The sequence below is a fragment of the Saccostrea cucullata genome, unplaced genomic scaffold (assembly GCF_032062105.1).
Source record: "Saccostrea cucullata isolate Sc308-1 unplaced genomic scaffold, CSIRO_AGI_Scuc_v1 ctg683, whole genome shotgun sequence".
Taxonomy (NCBI): domain Eukaryota; kingdom Metazoa; phylum Mollusca; class Bivalvia; order Ostreida; family Ostreidae; genus Saccostrea; species Saccostrea cuccullata.
In genome coordinates, this window is record NW_026930753.1 from 163,020 (window position 1) to 178,780 (window position 15,761).

Sequence of the window (15,761 nt, forward strand, 5' to 3'; positions counted from 1 at the left end):
TACCTTATAGATGTTGTTTATAGCCCTCCTGGCCCTGAAATCGAGATCATCGAAAATTTCATCTGTTTATACTATACTATTTGGTTTGTAAGATAATTCGGCCGAACGCGCTTCGTGCAGATGTCAAGTACGAAAGTTTTTGATGGAAGAGTACGGAATGTTTTGAAATCTAAAGTTTTTGCAACTGAGGTAAGAATTTAGAAGAATTAATCTATACACACGCGCAACTTTTTGTGCGCAATAAATATACAGTTTTTCAGGGTGGCACTGTAGCTCTCCGGTCTATCAATGTATTTTCCGGAGAGCTACTGTTCTGCATCTAATTTTCTGCAATTAAACAATAATTTCGGTCGGTAATCCCTAGTTATTGAAAACACAATTGAGACAGGCAACGTTTATTGGCGTTGCAGCGCAGAAAAATAGACGCCTTAAGCATTTTAAATCTTTACAACTCACTAAATTATACTGCAACATACACTTAATGTAACGTCATAAATGTTACCATTTCCCCGCAAGTACCTTACAGCGTGGTACGAGTTTCTCTAAAGTTAAGCGTAAATAAAAAATATATGACGTAATATTTAAATAAGATAATAACTTGTCTTATTTTATGAGATTTAAGCAAGTTTAAAAAAAGAAGGAATTTGGCAACTAATTGAAGATAAAATGAACTTTTTAAAGTGCATTAAAATGCACGATTGCGGGTAAACGGTATATGCGTGATTTTGCGTTAGAAGTAGGAAATTGTATATGCGTTAAAATGCGTGACTGCGGGGAAGGGGGTTAAAGGATAACGCCACACACAGTCGTAATTTTGTACAAAATTGGGTGCCTAGTTCCTTACCTTCTAACCTTTCTACAAAGAATCAAAGAACATCCCGAGTGCGTGAATAGAAAATATTTCCGATAGAAAAAAAATGACGTCTTTATTCACAATGCAACGTAAATTCTTTGTTATTTTAAACATATATCCATTTAAATGGACCATATTTAACAAATCTGGTGGATGAAGATAATTATTTTAAATTGTTTGGTCTTTTTAAAATTTAAAAATGATTCAAGTATCATTTCAATGGCTTGGATTAAAGTTTAAACACATTAAATACTTTCTAATATCATATATCATTCAAAATATCAAAAAGGGAATTATTAAACAAATAATTTAACAGCATGAGTAGCACTAAAATAAAGATTCTTTAGTTGTTTTTTGCAATACCATATGTCTTGTATATGTACAAGAAAAACTTATTCCCGATAATTTAATTTTATTTTTGTTTAATGTTTTGCTGTCATCGCAAAAGGGCGAATATGACCAAAAAACATAAATAACAGTTAATTTTTGAGCAATAATATGTATCGGCAAACTCAAACTGAACAAAATAGTTTTAAAGCATGAAAGGGCGAAAATAACCCTCTATATAGAATAATTCGGGTTCTTATTTATTTCTCTCAGGCCAATAGTCAATTATAGTGAAAAACTTTATTGCTCTCTTATATCCGTATCATGCATGTACCGTAATATATGTAATTATGAAATCCCTATAACCCTAAGCCGCCTCATCCTCATCCAATCAAGTTTGATTACAAAGATACAGCACGTGAAAAGAAATAGACATATTATCTTTTCTGGATACATAGCATAAAAATCATGTATCAAAATGCTTAAAAGTTTATAAATACAGCTGTAACACAAAAAATCAAAATTTCCAATTTTCAGCAGGTACATATTTCAACGGGACCAGTCCCCCTTTTTCCAAACACAAATTTTTACTATACAAAATGATCACTGAAAAACTGGTTGACGACAAAAGTAGTTCATCTCTGTAAATTTTCGGCCCCAGTGCTTTGGAACAAATTGTTGAACTCTAGAGATTATGCTATTTAAGATCTCTTTAACAACTCGTTTTTAGAATCTTTCAGTAAGGAGTTGACCCATACTTTGCAAGTTCGAATCCCACTGTTGGACGTTGTGATCCTATAAACTGAGATTATGCATTGCAGTAGATGCTGACATGAAAATTAAAAGAGCATCTACTGTTTTATTACTATAAGAGCCGAGTATATGTCAAAATTTGCAGTGGTGGCGTCTCCATTTAATAAGTGATGTATTCCCTAGATGGATGTTAAACAATAATTAAAGAAACAAAAAAACAAACTCAATTTAAACTGCTCTATTTTGAACGTGTATTACATGTAAGTACAAGGGAAAAGATTTAATATTAGAAAATATTCATGAGAATTTAAAAAAATGTAACCTACGATTTGAAAAGAAAAATCTATGAACTTTAAACGTAATAAATTTAACAATATATGATTGAGTTGAAAACAAAATCCTTTTTTTTAATTTTCAATACAAAAAAAACTTGTCTTTTAAAACTTGATTTTAAATGTCAATGAAAGTATCTTCATTGAAGTTTCTCTTATCTATCGCTTTATAGGAACAAATTGACCGTGAGGTGGTGATGTTTCATTACACAAGATGGCCAGACCATGGGGTTCCTGATCCACTCAATCTTGTTGTATTTCATCGCCAGGTGTTGAAAAAGGTTCCGCAAAACAAAGGAAAATACACATTAGTACATTGCAGGTTTCATAAAGTTATTAAATTTAAATATTTAAATCTCTCTCTTTCACTCTGTTTATTTAAACGTCCATCTAACTTGCTGTGAATCTGTTTTTACGTATTTAAATTTCTTTATAAAAGATTATAACCATTAAACGAATTGTTGGACACTTTGTTCTTCTGCATAATGTTTTTGAGTATCCTATCAGATTAATACCAACTTCTATCAGTATAATACATTTTATAATGAAAGTAAATTAATCCAAAGACTTTTTGAACAATGCATATGCAGGCATCCCAAATAATAATATTGAAAATAAAACTTTGATTTAGTGTTGATTTTAAATTGAAATTTCTTTTCGTCTCAGATCTGACCTATTAAACAAATGACAAAAAATAAACACAAAAGCCTGTAGTTTTGTCTGAAATTAAATCTGATAAATGAAGAAGTAGAAATGATCAAAATATATAACTTCTGTAAAAATTTAACAGCGCTGGAATCGGGAGAACCGGAACATACATAGCTTTAGACGCCCTCTATCGGGAAGGGGAGAGAAATGGGAAAGTCAATGTACCGATGTACGTCAGAACCATGAGAAAAGACAGAATGAATATGATACAAGGCGATGTAAGATTTGCATTTTTTATTGTATTTAGGCTTTTTGGAATATTCCAGATTACAGCTTTATTCTTTATGGTCGTCAAAATATTAATCGAGCAAATAAACCTAACATATTTCTATTAATATAACTTGTGCATCTTCATAGGCTTAATAAAGCATTAGTATTAGAAGTGAATTTAACAGCAGATAGCCTTTAACCGTCATCTTCTCACGGATTTAGGATCCAATAGGGAAAATATTGACACTCTTTCAGTCAATTTAGAAAGCCTAACATTTCCGTTGTTAACACAGAAGTCGCTGAAAGAGACACATTAACTTCCAATCTAAATTCATCTTATCCGCATGTTTCCTTATTTATCTTGTTTTTCACGGAACAAAATTGGGGCTTTATATTTAATCAGCAAATAGTTATGTTTTCAAAAGGTGAACACAAAGGATAATATTTCCTTTAAGTAACCTGCTGTAAAAGGTGACGCTTGTCACTGGTCTTGAAATGTTTCCCTTACTTTACAACAAAAACAATCCTTCTTAGTGTGTTTCCTCCAAGGAGATCTAATCATAGTTTAAGGTATAAACTCCGCATTATGTTCGTTTTTTGTTATCGCTTCACTATTTTAGGTAAAAAATACTCGTTTCCCTATACATTAAAGAAAAGAAATATCTGTTAATGGCCTTAAGATTTACATTTTTATGATCCAAACAAGATGTCTATGTGCACTCTTCATTGCAGCCAATAAATCTTATCTATTAGGTATTAGCTAACCATTAGTTGATTTAGGCTTAGATGATTTCAATGGCATTTAAATAAAATATAATGTACAAATACAGTGAGTACAGGGCACATGGTTTATAACGTGTTGATAGAAATTCTACTTTAAAAAATATCTTATACAGCCATTTTTACATGCTGGATTTTTAACATAATGATAAAAGAAAAGAATATGAACCAATTTGCTTCATAATGGTCGGTAGCATATTGTCAATGGTTTTCAGACACTATAAATTAACTACACTGTAAATTAACTCCTAATATAATGTGTTAAGAATTTTGTCTTTATATCATATCGCTATACTTTTTTGCGTATCTAGACCTGAAATAATGCTATTTTGCATGCTTTTTGTAAAATCAATTACAAATTATTTTAACACAGAGAGCATTAATAAAATGAAAATATGATAACGAACAGTCCCCAAAACTTACAAAGTAACAGACCATTGAGCAAAGACGTTTAGGTGGGTTCAGGTGACCAACAGGAGTAGGCATCTACCGAAGACCGGAAAAATCTGCAAATATGTAGATCTCAAATGCTGTGTGCAATTTTGTAACAAAATCAAAGCTAGCAATACTTTTCTTTCATCGTAGGACCAATATAAAGCAGTTTATCTTGCTCTTTGTGAGTCATTCAATGGAAAGTCCAGATGTCTATCAACAGAGTCCTTTTTACAAGAGCTTCAAAAACAGTCTTGTTACACAAACTGTGGAGAAGTTGCCGGGAAATCATCCTTGTCGTCCGAATTTCAGGTGGTTACATTATAACTTTTGTTTCTTTCCGATTTGTTACATGAAAATCTTAAAACGTTTAAATCTGTAATAAAATGTTTTTCAACAAAACAATGTATAAATAGAATAATTAAACAACGTCGTCTTGACTATTGATTGAATACAGTTACTTATACCATCTTCAAAGAAGGTAGAACTGAATAATTTTTGTGTTATTACATGTAGGAATTACTGTCTCTGCGTAAAGAGTATACAGAAAAGGACTATGAGTCAGGAAGAAAATACCTGACTGCAAACTACACGGAAGAAGTCCTTCCAGGTATATTATGAAATACACAAAAGTATGAACACCATAATACACATATTGAAAGTATATAAAGTAAACTGTTACATGCATTTTATGTTTCATAAGTATTAGAGTAATGAAGTACACAGTTCAACAGTGCAATTAATATAAATACACTGTCATTATGTAAAGTCGATTTTTGTTAATTCTTATTCACGGTTTAAATTTCAGTGGAAGAATTCCTGTGCTATTTGTCCTATACAAAGGGACGCAACAACTACTACAATGCTGTTCTTCTCCAGGTCCGACTTATAATGTTATATTTTATCAAATATTTCAGTCATCTTACGTAATATATTCTTAGTCGTCATTATCAAAACTTCATGGAACGAATCGAATTTTTCCCCTCAAATGATGGTAAACGGGCTTTAACATCTTGAAAATTGGAAACACTTACATTTCTTTAAAATTATCTTCTAAAACTGAATTTTTTAGTCCTTCACAAAGAACGACAGTCTGATCAGCGCCCAGTACCCACTTCCTGACTTCACTGAGGACTTCCTCAGACTCATCAGAGATTTTGACGCCCGTGTTTTGGTTTTCCTTGGTCCTTTGAAGGAAATAAAATCTGTAGGAATCATTACTGAAATATATATTATAGTATTTTTTAACAATCATTTAAAGCAAATACTTACGATGTTTTTTTTATAGAGTATTTTTATCAAATATGAGAGACCTAACTTTAGGAAATGGTATAAGATACTTTGTGGCAAGAAACTTAGATACAAAATATTTAAAAAAAAAACTCTCTTAAGGTTATTATTTCTCACAGAGTACTGTTTGGTATTTTAAAGAAAGGTACTAACAAGTTTCATATTCTAACTATTCGTCTTCAGTCAACACATTGGATTCCATCTAAATCTGAACACAAAACTGTTGGAGGTTTCACAATCAAATTGTCATCTTCAACAAACTCAACAAATTTTACGTCGAGAAATATAATTCTACTGTCAGAGGTGAGCAGTGTGTATAATATATTCAAATATTATTTTCACAACTTTGAACTAATTATTGGATTAATTCATTGATGTTTTCCTGCAGGGATCAAGAACCATGACAACCACAGTTCTTGAATGTAAGGTTTGGAAGGAAAACAGGATGATAAAAGACAAAAAAGCCTTACTGGACCTGGTCAAGGAAACAAAGGCTGCAAAACTGAACCAAAAGGAAGGAAAAATTCTTATTCTATCCAGGTACTTTTCTTTTAGGCGATACTCTCTTTTTGGTAAAAATGAAGCAATTAGAAATAGCTTGAAGATCATGCACCTTAATGATAATAATAATAATAAAAAAAAATAATAATAAAAAAAAACAAAAAAAAACTTTGATATGTGTATCTTATTACAGTGTATATTAAATATGAGTATTGTTATAGTATATCAAAGCTCAGAGAAAAGCAATTTAGCTAACAAGAACGAAATCTTTAGTTTTGAAATCGGTAATTCATTATTAGTGGACGTCTTTAACAACAGTTCAACTGTTTTGCGATTATTCAACACTTTTTATCCATATCCTTCATTTTTAAATTCATTATCGTTGACATTAAATTAATAATGTTTCCACCATGATAGTGATGGTGCCACACGTTGTGGAGCGTTCTGTGTGATTTATAACGCTCTAGAACAACTCTCAATTGATCAGGAAGTGGACATCTTTACCATCACACGACAACTTCAGATCCGTAGAACGGAGTTTGTGTCAACATTAGTATGTACATCCATTTTCTTCTTATGAAGGCTCTTTTAGGATCATTAATTTAGTTAAACAATGTCCTCTCTCCCTAGAAAGTTATTCTCATTATCATTGAATCAAATGCTGACTGACGTTGTTCATACTTATTGTTAGTCCATTATTTATGCACTGAATTGACGACGGAATTTTCCTTTGCTTCTCGATCGTGGCAGAGGGCACACGGCGGGTGTGACAGGTCAGTTTGGGATGCTTACTCCTCCTTGACACCTGATCCCATCTCTCATGATTTGGGGGTCCGTGTTTGCTCTGCTCCCATTTTGTATTGTTTTATGGACTTTTGATCTTGAATACTGTTCGTTATCTCCATATGTTCATTATCTCTTCCAGGAGGAATACCAGCTTTGTCATGAAGTAGTGGCAGAATACATTCAAAATGATAGTGTGTATGCAAACTACTAAAAGGAGCGAAATTGTGTGACATACGCAGTGAGAGATGCATTTTGTACATGTGTAACCTAATAATTTGATTTTTCGAGATTATGTAAAGCTTTGTTCTCCTCAATTCCTCAAGGTATTCTTCAAAGACATACATGTATCAGAAGAACTTTGATACAACAATTTGTTATGAAAAAAATTAACATAAAGGGTGATAATGAAAAACAGAACATGTGTTGATTTCATTAATTTGTGATCCATGTAGCTTGCTTGTTATTTATTTATCCTTTTTTATTTTTAAAAATCAATATGCTTTTTGTTGTAAATTAAAAATTGCTTGAACATTTATTTAGAAAAAACCTTAATTAATCGAATGTCATTGATTTAAACATTAAAACGTACAGAACAATGCACATATAAAATAATACATTCTTGTCATTTTATATACTTTAATATACTAAAAAATTCATTTGCATTTGTTGTATATCGGTTTATCTTCAGAAACACTTTAATCGAATAAAAACTATCAGTGAGTTGTATTTTTGCTGACTTGTTAGGCTTATATTTTTAACTTAATTTGCCTTCGGAATATACCTTCAAATTGTTCAATTGGCTATAAGGGTTACGGAATTGACACCGATAAACAAGGGATCCTCGTTTCTCCATGGCACCTCATCCTACACGTAGCTCTGATAGTTCCGGGATCCGTCCGTGTTTATGTTCCTTAGGCAGATGTGAGGTGTTTGTTAGACTTTTGAAATTAATTACTCTTTCATGTTTTTTTTTTAATTTAAACTCCCTCAAGTGCATAATAATGTCGATTTTATGTATGATTTCTGTTTTTTTTTATATATGAAAACCTGTTAAGAAAACATCCTAAAAACATTTAACTAAAATCTAATGAATTCATTTAAAGGAACCGACTGTAGCTTCTATTGCGCAATAGTTCGCTAAAATGAAGCTTATTTACTGCTTATAAGCATTTTTTTCACTTTATTAAAAAAATGATAAAATTAAGAAATAATACGTTGAAAAATTTAATTACAATTTCATATATCTGCTTTGTAAAATAATGATCTTACTGATGCGTATATAGGCGTCGTAGAATTGTGTTTTCGATGTTATGATAATGTTAAGCTCTAAAAAAGGGGTTTTGAAAATGTTATAAAAGAAAAAAAAATTAATGTATGCTCTTGAAATTTAAAACAAAAAAATGAGAATGTTCCTTTAATTATTATTATTCTTTCTTTTTTTTTTTTTTGTAAAAATCCCTTGTATCCTACATATTTTGTAGTACTCTATAAAGCAAGAAATTTTGTGTTTCTTTCATATAATGTACAATATAATGTTACTCATCATATATTATAGTTTGAGCAAAACGTATTTGTATAATTTTCTGAAAAATGGCAGTTTCCTATATAATGCAGACCTATAGTGAATGTACCTTTATTTTGAGACAACTCCTTGTAAATACCTGGACGATAGATTTTCCGCATGTTTGGCATATGCACTTGAGGCAATGGTAGTTATAAATAGTATAAAAGTAAAGAGTTTCGCTACTGTAGTTTTCAAGCAATAAAACCCTAGTGCGCCCCCCCCCCTTTAAGCAAAGATACGTTACAAATGATGTAGGAAAAGGCTAAAACGGTTCAAGTGTTCTGTACCTGTCTCAATTTAGGTTGCTATAAAAGAAATACTCAGGGAAACTGAATTTTGTTTTGATGACCAAATATGACTTTAAATTAGAAATTTTGAATTAGTCGATCATTTATCAGTACACCTGTGCGCAAGATACCAAAAAAGTTTTATCCGCTCTCATGAGCTCATTGGTAAATGTCCCTAAGTGCCTATACATTGTTACAATTTGAAGCCTAGCTTTCACAGGTATATGGTGCCGTTTCTATGAGTTAACTTTTCTTGAATGAAAACAAAAAATATTTATTTAATGAATCAATCTTTACTTGGGATGTGTAGCCGCCACGTCTCAGTACTTCTCATGGAACTAATGTAAACATACATTGGCACTCCTACAACGAAAAGTGTTAATTGCAGCCCAGAGGACCGGGCTGTACTATACATATAAATTTAAGTGTTGGTATATGGGAATTGGTGTAGGATTAGTTATTCAGAATTAAAAGTTTTCTAATTTCCATTCAAAAGATTGTTAGTCAGAATGTTCTTTCTATTTATAAATAACGAGATACACAATATATTTACTTCTATAAATTGAATCTTTAGCTGTAAAAATATATATGTTTTTCATATCTAATATATAAATTTGCTGATAATTTACTATCGAAAAAAACGACAGGTCCTTTTTTTTTTAAGAACATCTAATTTTAGTTTTCGCATAAAAAATGTACTCTATACAGTTCGTGTTTTATATTCTTAAAGTGATATACATTTTTGTTAATAGGTGATGCATGTATCTGGTTTCAATTTATATTTTATGCAGCTAACATTTACCTTAGGAATCAATAAAGTTTAAAAGTTTTTGTTCGATTTTTATCCGACTATTAGTTTTCAAAACATTCTCAACTATCGTGTCCAACATTTACATGCATGTCTTTTTTACATATATCGATGAAGACTCATTTCCATTCTTGACTTTAATTATTTCCCGGGCGATAATTGATGGTTACATCAATGTTTTCTTGTTGCTTTTACACTCAAGTTATTATTCGTGGCCGGACCAAGGGAAATAATTACCCATTTTATGACCAGTATGGTCGTCTGGAAAACTGAATCGACAATATACCGCGGACAGATATTTTAATAGACTTTTTTTTAAAAAAAAAAAAAAGTGTATGTATGATAAACAGTCGGAATGAGCAAAAAACTTGAGTACTCAAAATCCAGATTAGACAAATGTTTACTGTATATGACGTATGCAGCTGGAGAAAAACTAAAACTCTGTGTTTCAAAGCAGGAAGACAGTGTTTATTTCCTTACAAACGTTGTCTTGGTTGTTTTTTGTCAAATTACATGTATATGTCTTGAATTCTATATGTCGGTTTAATATTCATTAAAAAAATGTGGTCGTTCATATCACCTTTTTTATAAAGATGTTAATATCAGCTGTAATAAATTGCTGAGCCATCATTAGAACACAGAGTTATAGACTGACTTTTTCTTTAATTCGCGATCTTGACAAGGAACACGTGGCGGTTGTGATCGGTCTGAAGGAAATGCTTATTCCACGTATGCACCTTGTACCACCTCTGATGTTTTAGAAGACAGCATTTATCTTGTTTGTGATTTGTTTCGTTTGAGCTTTGTTTAGAGCTTGAATACTGTTATTTATACCATATTTTTCATGAAAATTTCGGTCTTGAAATAAAGGCTACAACTTTTACAATTGTCCACTCTTAATTTATCAGAACAAAATTTGGTTGCATTGTAATTTTCTTTTGCACCCCCTATGCTTTTGTATTACAGGAAATCAAAAATACTGTAAATGTTGTTTGTTTTTTTTTAATTTGGCATGTACGATATATGGCGGGTACTAATTTCAATAAGTTATTACAGATTTAATTTAGCATGTTTTTTTGTGCTTTACAATAATATGTATAGCTAAGTAATCCCTTAGACATTGTAAAAATTCTATCAGAGGATCAAATATCTGTACATCCAATGTGAATCTTTAAATGCATGATTGTCGAATGATTATGATCCATTCAAGTATAATGTAACACTTCCTTATTTTGTTCTCCATTCTGTATGACCTTGTGCATCTCACGAACAAATAAAGCGAGAGTTTATGATAGGTTGAAAGATTTTTTCACACTGTCAGGTATTTTTTGAATATGAGAGATTTTCCCTTGACACATATCTATAACATGATTATAAAGTAATATGGTAAGTATTTGAAAACTGACCCTATATATCCGTTTTGTTTTTGTTGACTTAAAAAAAATCAAACTTTTTTGATATTGAAAAAATATGCGAAGAATCATTTCGTTCAATGATTGTTCATTTTTATCAGTGTACAAAGTATGACGTGCAGGCATTGCTATTATACAGTTTTTAGTGCATTATGGTAGGTACAGTTATTTCTCGTCGACAGCGTCAAGTCCTAAGTTTCTTAAACGTCGAAAACTTGCTCTACATATTTAAAATCTGACCAAAATTATATTTGCATTCTCATTTCAATTTTTATTACAAAAATTTAAAAGATACCACAGAGTCTGACACATCTACATGTATTTCATATCTTGAGATACAACATTCAACATGCATGTATAAATCGACAAAATAAGTTATAAAAAAGTATTATGCACTTCTAAACGAAAATAAACCCTTAAAAAGCAGACAAAATAATCATTATAATCAATAACAAAACATTTATTGTAGATGGGATGTGGCTTCGCACTTTGAAAAAATTACGCACTTTGAAAAAAATTTTCAAAGTGCATTAAAATTGGGACAAATTCAACCCACTTTGAAAAAAATTTTCAAAATGCGTTAAATTTGGGACCATATTAACGCACTTTGAATTTTTTTTTCAAAGTGCGTTAAGAGTTTACATCAATATATTTTATCATGGAAACACTTAACGCACTTTGAAAAAATATGTAAAAACAAAAAAATTCTGGATTCAGATTCTAGTAATGGAATATTTTATTTGTAATTTATCTTTCAAAACGCTTATGCATTGATTCACTCACGTCGAAAAGAGAAGAAGACAGATAGAAGATCTGTCAGTCCAAATCTTTATCATTCCAATACATAGATGTCTGTAACAAAAAAAGGGGGAAGGGAGTAATAAACCCCAAAAAGGATAAGCCGCATTTTAATGCTTATGTGATTTACATGTATATCTTTCCAAAATAAGTGGGGGGGGGGGGGTAGCCCCCTCCGCTTGTCTTCGCCCGGTTTCGATGCCTCTGCTATATACCCAAAACAGGTACATGTATGTATGATATGTATTTACATAATGGTATGACGTTGAACGGTTGAAAACTTTCAATACAGATGAAAACTAAAAAAAATGTTAGTACAGTAAAACGTATGAGAGAGAAAGAACTTTCATAGTTTTGAAAAATCAAATTGCCCCCTTTTCTTAAGATAAATTTAATTCTTTAAGTCGTTCACTTTTAGCCCCCCCCCCTCCCCTTTACATCTACCAATTACAGACTAGAACTTTTAAACAGAAACAAAATAATGATATTAAACAATTAGTCTCTATTTTTTCTAAAAGACCCATTTCCCTTTTATAACTATTATCAAAACCTAAGATATTTAAATATTCAATCTCATGTTCTGAAGTGACCTTATCATAAAAAAAAGTTATCCAACCATGATCAATTATTTATCATACCGATTATTTATGAGAACATTGATCAAGCTTTACATTTTTTTTCAAAGTGCGTTAATATGGTCGATATTAACGCACTTTGAAAAAAAAATTCAAAGTGCGTTAGCTTGGTCCCAAATTTTAACGCACTTTGAAATTTTTTTTCAAAGTGCGTAATTTTTCAAAGTGCGTTGTAACAATGGGATTTGAGAAAAAAAATTATTCAAATGAAATGTTGATAAACAAATCCTTGGGTTTTTTCTTGCTAAGCCGTCTGAAACAGTTTACTAGAATATATTTACTCTAAAATAAAATATAGATAACATATTTTTATCAACAGTAGATCTGAAGGCTGTAATCTGAATATTGCACTGCTATTATGCATTGCTTGCTTGGACAGGCTCTTTAAATAAATACACTGTATACCATCATTGTAATCGAATCAAAATATCCACACACAACATGATTAACAAAAATGATAACAAAAGAAATCAAACACAATATTATCGACATAAACATCACAAAGTACATGTTATATGTGTTACATTGTACAGTGTAAATGTGACGGTTGTTAACTTTACGCTTGAACACGAGCGTTTTGATAAGAAATACTCATAATTGTAAAAGGGGGAACTTAAGCTCTCTTTATATGCTTAAATATTCCTCGTTGAGAGTTTGAAATTAATCCAGTATATACAAAAGTACAATAAAGTATTAAATATTATCGAAAATTTAGCGACGAAAAGAGATATACACCATTTTTAAAGTAATTGTTTTCTTGTATTTGTTTTGTTTTGGGTACTTTTCTAATATAAAGAATCAAAACAAAACGTCAAGCTAATGAAATCCAAAAGATTTAAAAAAGAACTGCGCAAAATTTTTCTGTCACATTCATAGTGGCCGGTAAAGTATATATTACCTATTCCCACAAAGTCATTCAATCCAATCAACAGAGCTTTCTCTTTAAGGAGGAACAGGACCTTTAGCTGAAAACATTCCTGTCAATGATTTTTTTTCGTATTTTTTATATTACTAATTTAATATGTACTTAATATTTTAAAACGGTCCTGTCATGGGATTTCTTGACTTATTTAAGAGATATCGCCACACAAATACCGCCCTGTTTAGAGTTTATATGAAGTTTGGATACTCCATGTTTACGGGCCCACAACGGAGTCCATAATGCGAATTTCTCCGCACAAACGATAAATATGAAAGATAACACTATATACTCAAATATTTCAGAATATTCATAATGTTTAAATTATCTGAAAGCAATTGTTTTAATTTCATACAGTATTTGGGTGCGATAATTTCTGCATTTTTCAAAGCAGTTTCAACGACAAAAATCCCATAGGGAAAAAATTCTGTCAATAAATATTTCTAAATTTACGATTGAATGTCAGTCCTCCATCGTAGTTATTTACTGTAAAAATATTACAGGGTGAAGCTTACCTCAATATCGCACAGGACATCGTTGAATTAGACGTAAGCTTGATAAAAACGCTTCAATTTTGTATTTTCCGAGTGCGGGAAATCAATTGTGACGTCACACGAAAATATAAACATTCAAAATTATCTAAATAGAGAGAATCTTTGCTACTAAACACGAAAAAATATTAATTTTTAAAAATCTGCAGAAATTTATTACGATACATTGACTGTGACTTGTTTATTATGAAATAAAACTGATCATGACGGGTGTGTGTACTTGATCTCGCTGCATTGAGAATTCAAACACTACGTCTATGACGTCACTGACGTCAGACTCAGGGTAAAGAGAAACAAATGTGTGGATTGGGCAACTTCACAATATCTAAATGATGGCAAGCTCTTTAAAAATTTTATTAATAATAATTTATAAAATTAAATCTTTAAAAAACAATTTTAGAAAACTCATACAAGAACTGTTGATTTTAACAACGTTTAACATGTATATTATCACCGATTATGACGTGATATGTCTTTTTAGTCATATGACATGTGTCCTGTCTCCCTTAAGGCAACTTTATTTACCGGAGAAACAACTTGTCGATTAATAGAGGTTCCTTGGATATTTATACCGTGATTTGAGAATGGGATTCTCCAGTCGTGCATTTTGTGGAATTTTAATGCTCTTTGATACATTCTTTTCGTCAACTGCATACGGTATGTATAACTTTTACTCCTCAACGTTGTTTTCAGTTTTTTTCAATACAAGTAAAACACGATCATGTATGTAAAAGAAGGTTTTACTCTTTGCGAACTTCATGATACAATGTTGTATTTTGCATTCTTTGCCGATTTTAACAGGTACTTTTAATTTCTTTTTATAAAACATTGGGGTAAATTTATTTTTATTCAATTGTATTATGAACAAAAACCAGTATTAAATGTAGTAAGATCGATCAGAAGTATTCATACGCAGAAAAAATTCTAGGTTAAGTGTACATGTACGGAAATATATATATTATCTTAAAAACATCAAGTTTCCTTGTCAATTGTTCGTTACATTATAAAAAAAGATACTTACGAGTTGATTGTTGGTCATATATTTAAGAAGTTTCAACAGAAGAAACGAACAATCCGATCAAAAAATGTTTGCCCCGATACTAAAGAAAAACGGAAAGTTGGTGGGGAAAAAAATTAAAGATAGAGTAAGAAAAGATGTTAACGCTTGACATTTAAGATTAAGACATAAACGTCAACAGAATTTTTTTTAAAAATAGAAGAAATTCATAACCAACAATATCATAGAAAAAAAAAAGGAAAAATACATAAACATAATCTTTACCTCTGATTTTCTGATCTTAAAATAAAAATTTTGGCCATGTAAAATTGATCATATCTCGACACGACATATCCAAGTGAGCTTGAAATAAAACATACCACCGGGTCTGATACGTCTTCATATTATTTGGATTTCTTCCTGGAAAAAAGACACTGATGGTACCGTTTCAACAAAGACCTATGATAAATGCTATTACTTTAACTCTTCAATTTTCACTATATATTAATTTTGCAGCAATATACCCTTACAAGGTATCTCATGGAAATAGCATGTATAACAATCATTTGATTCTATTCGCCAGAGGAATTTTTGAATTGAGGTTAATATTGACAAACAAGTTGATAAAACAGGAATTTCTGCAGTCATTAAAAAAATCATTTTGCAAGTTCTCAGCTGGTCGATACAATGTTTTTGTCAGCAAATAGAATTAAGAAATGAATGTAATATCTTTCCCTTTGATCGATGTATCAAAGAAAAATTTGGACAGAAAACTTCATCAATGCGCGTAGCACATTGATGAAAAAGTTTTCCGTCCA

At 31.0% G+C, this 15,761-nt stretch overlaps 2 protein-coding genes across 2 annotated transcripts in view; both read left to right on the top strand.

Annotated features, from left to right (window-relative positions):
* LOC134229966 (receptor-type tyrosine-protein phosphatase alpha-like) overlaps positions 1 to 15,761 on the top strand; it is a 106,172-nt gene that overhangs the window by 12,281 nt on the left and 78,130 nt on the right. The gene's annotated exons all lie outside the window — the stretch shown is intronic.
* LOC134229968 (receptor-type tyrosine-protein phosphatase alpha-like) lies at positions 2,444 to 7,217 on the top strand. The gene is made up of 10 exons (XM_062711746.1): positions 2,444 to 2,587; positions 3,056 to 3,191; positions 4,549 to 4,707; positions 4,912 to 5,005; positions 5,204 to 5,274; positions 5,468 to 5,602; positions 5,869 to 5,988; positions 6,074 to 6,225; positions 6,604 to 6,739; positions 7,112 to 7,217. Exons 1-10 carry the CDS (start codon positions 2,463 to 2,465, stop codon positions 7,181 to 7,183), a joined length of 1,200 nt encoding a protein of 399 aa, XP_062567730.1. The 5' UTR covers positions 2,444 to 2,462; the 3' UTR covers positions 7,184 to 7,217.

What these genes read in the sequence shown, in the direction of transcription:
- LOC134229968 (XM_062711746.1), top strand. Translation starts at nt 2,463, where the DNA reads ATGTTTCATTACACAAGATGGCCAGACCATGGGGTTCCTGATCCACTC. An exon ending in CACGGAAGAAGTCCTTCCAG is followed by an intron (nt 5,006 to 5,203) that starts GTATATTATGAA and finishes TTTAAATTTCAG; the next exon opens with TGGAAGAATTCCTGTGCTAT. An exon ending in ATATAATTCTACTGTCAGAG is followed by an intron (nt 5,989 to 6,073) that starts GTGAGCAGTGTG and finishes GTTTTCCTGCAG; the next exon opens with GGATCAAGAACCATGACAAC.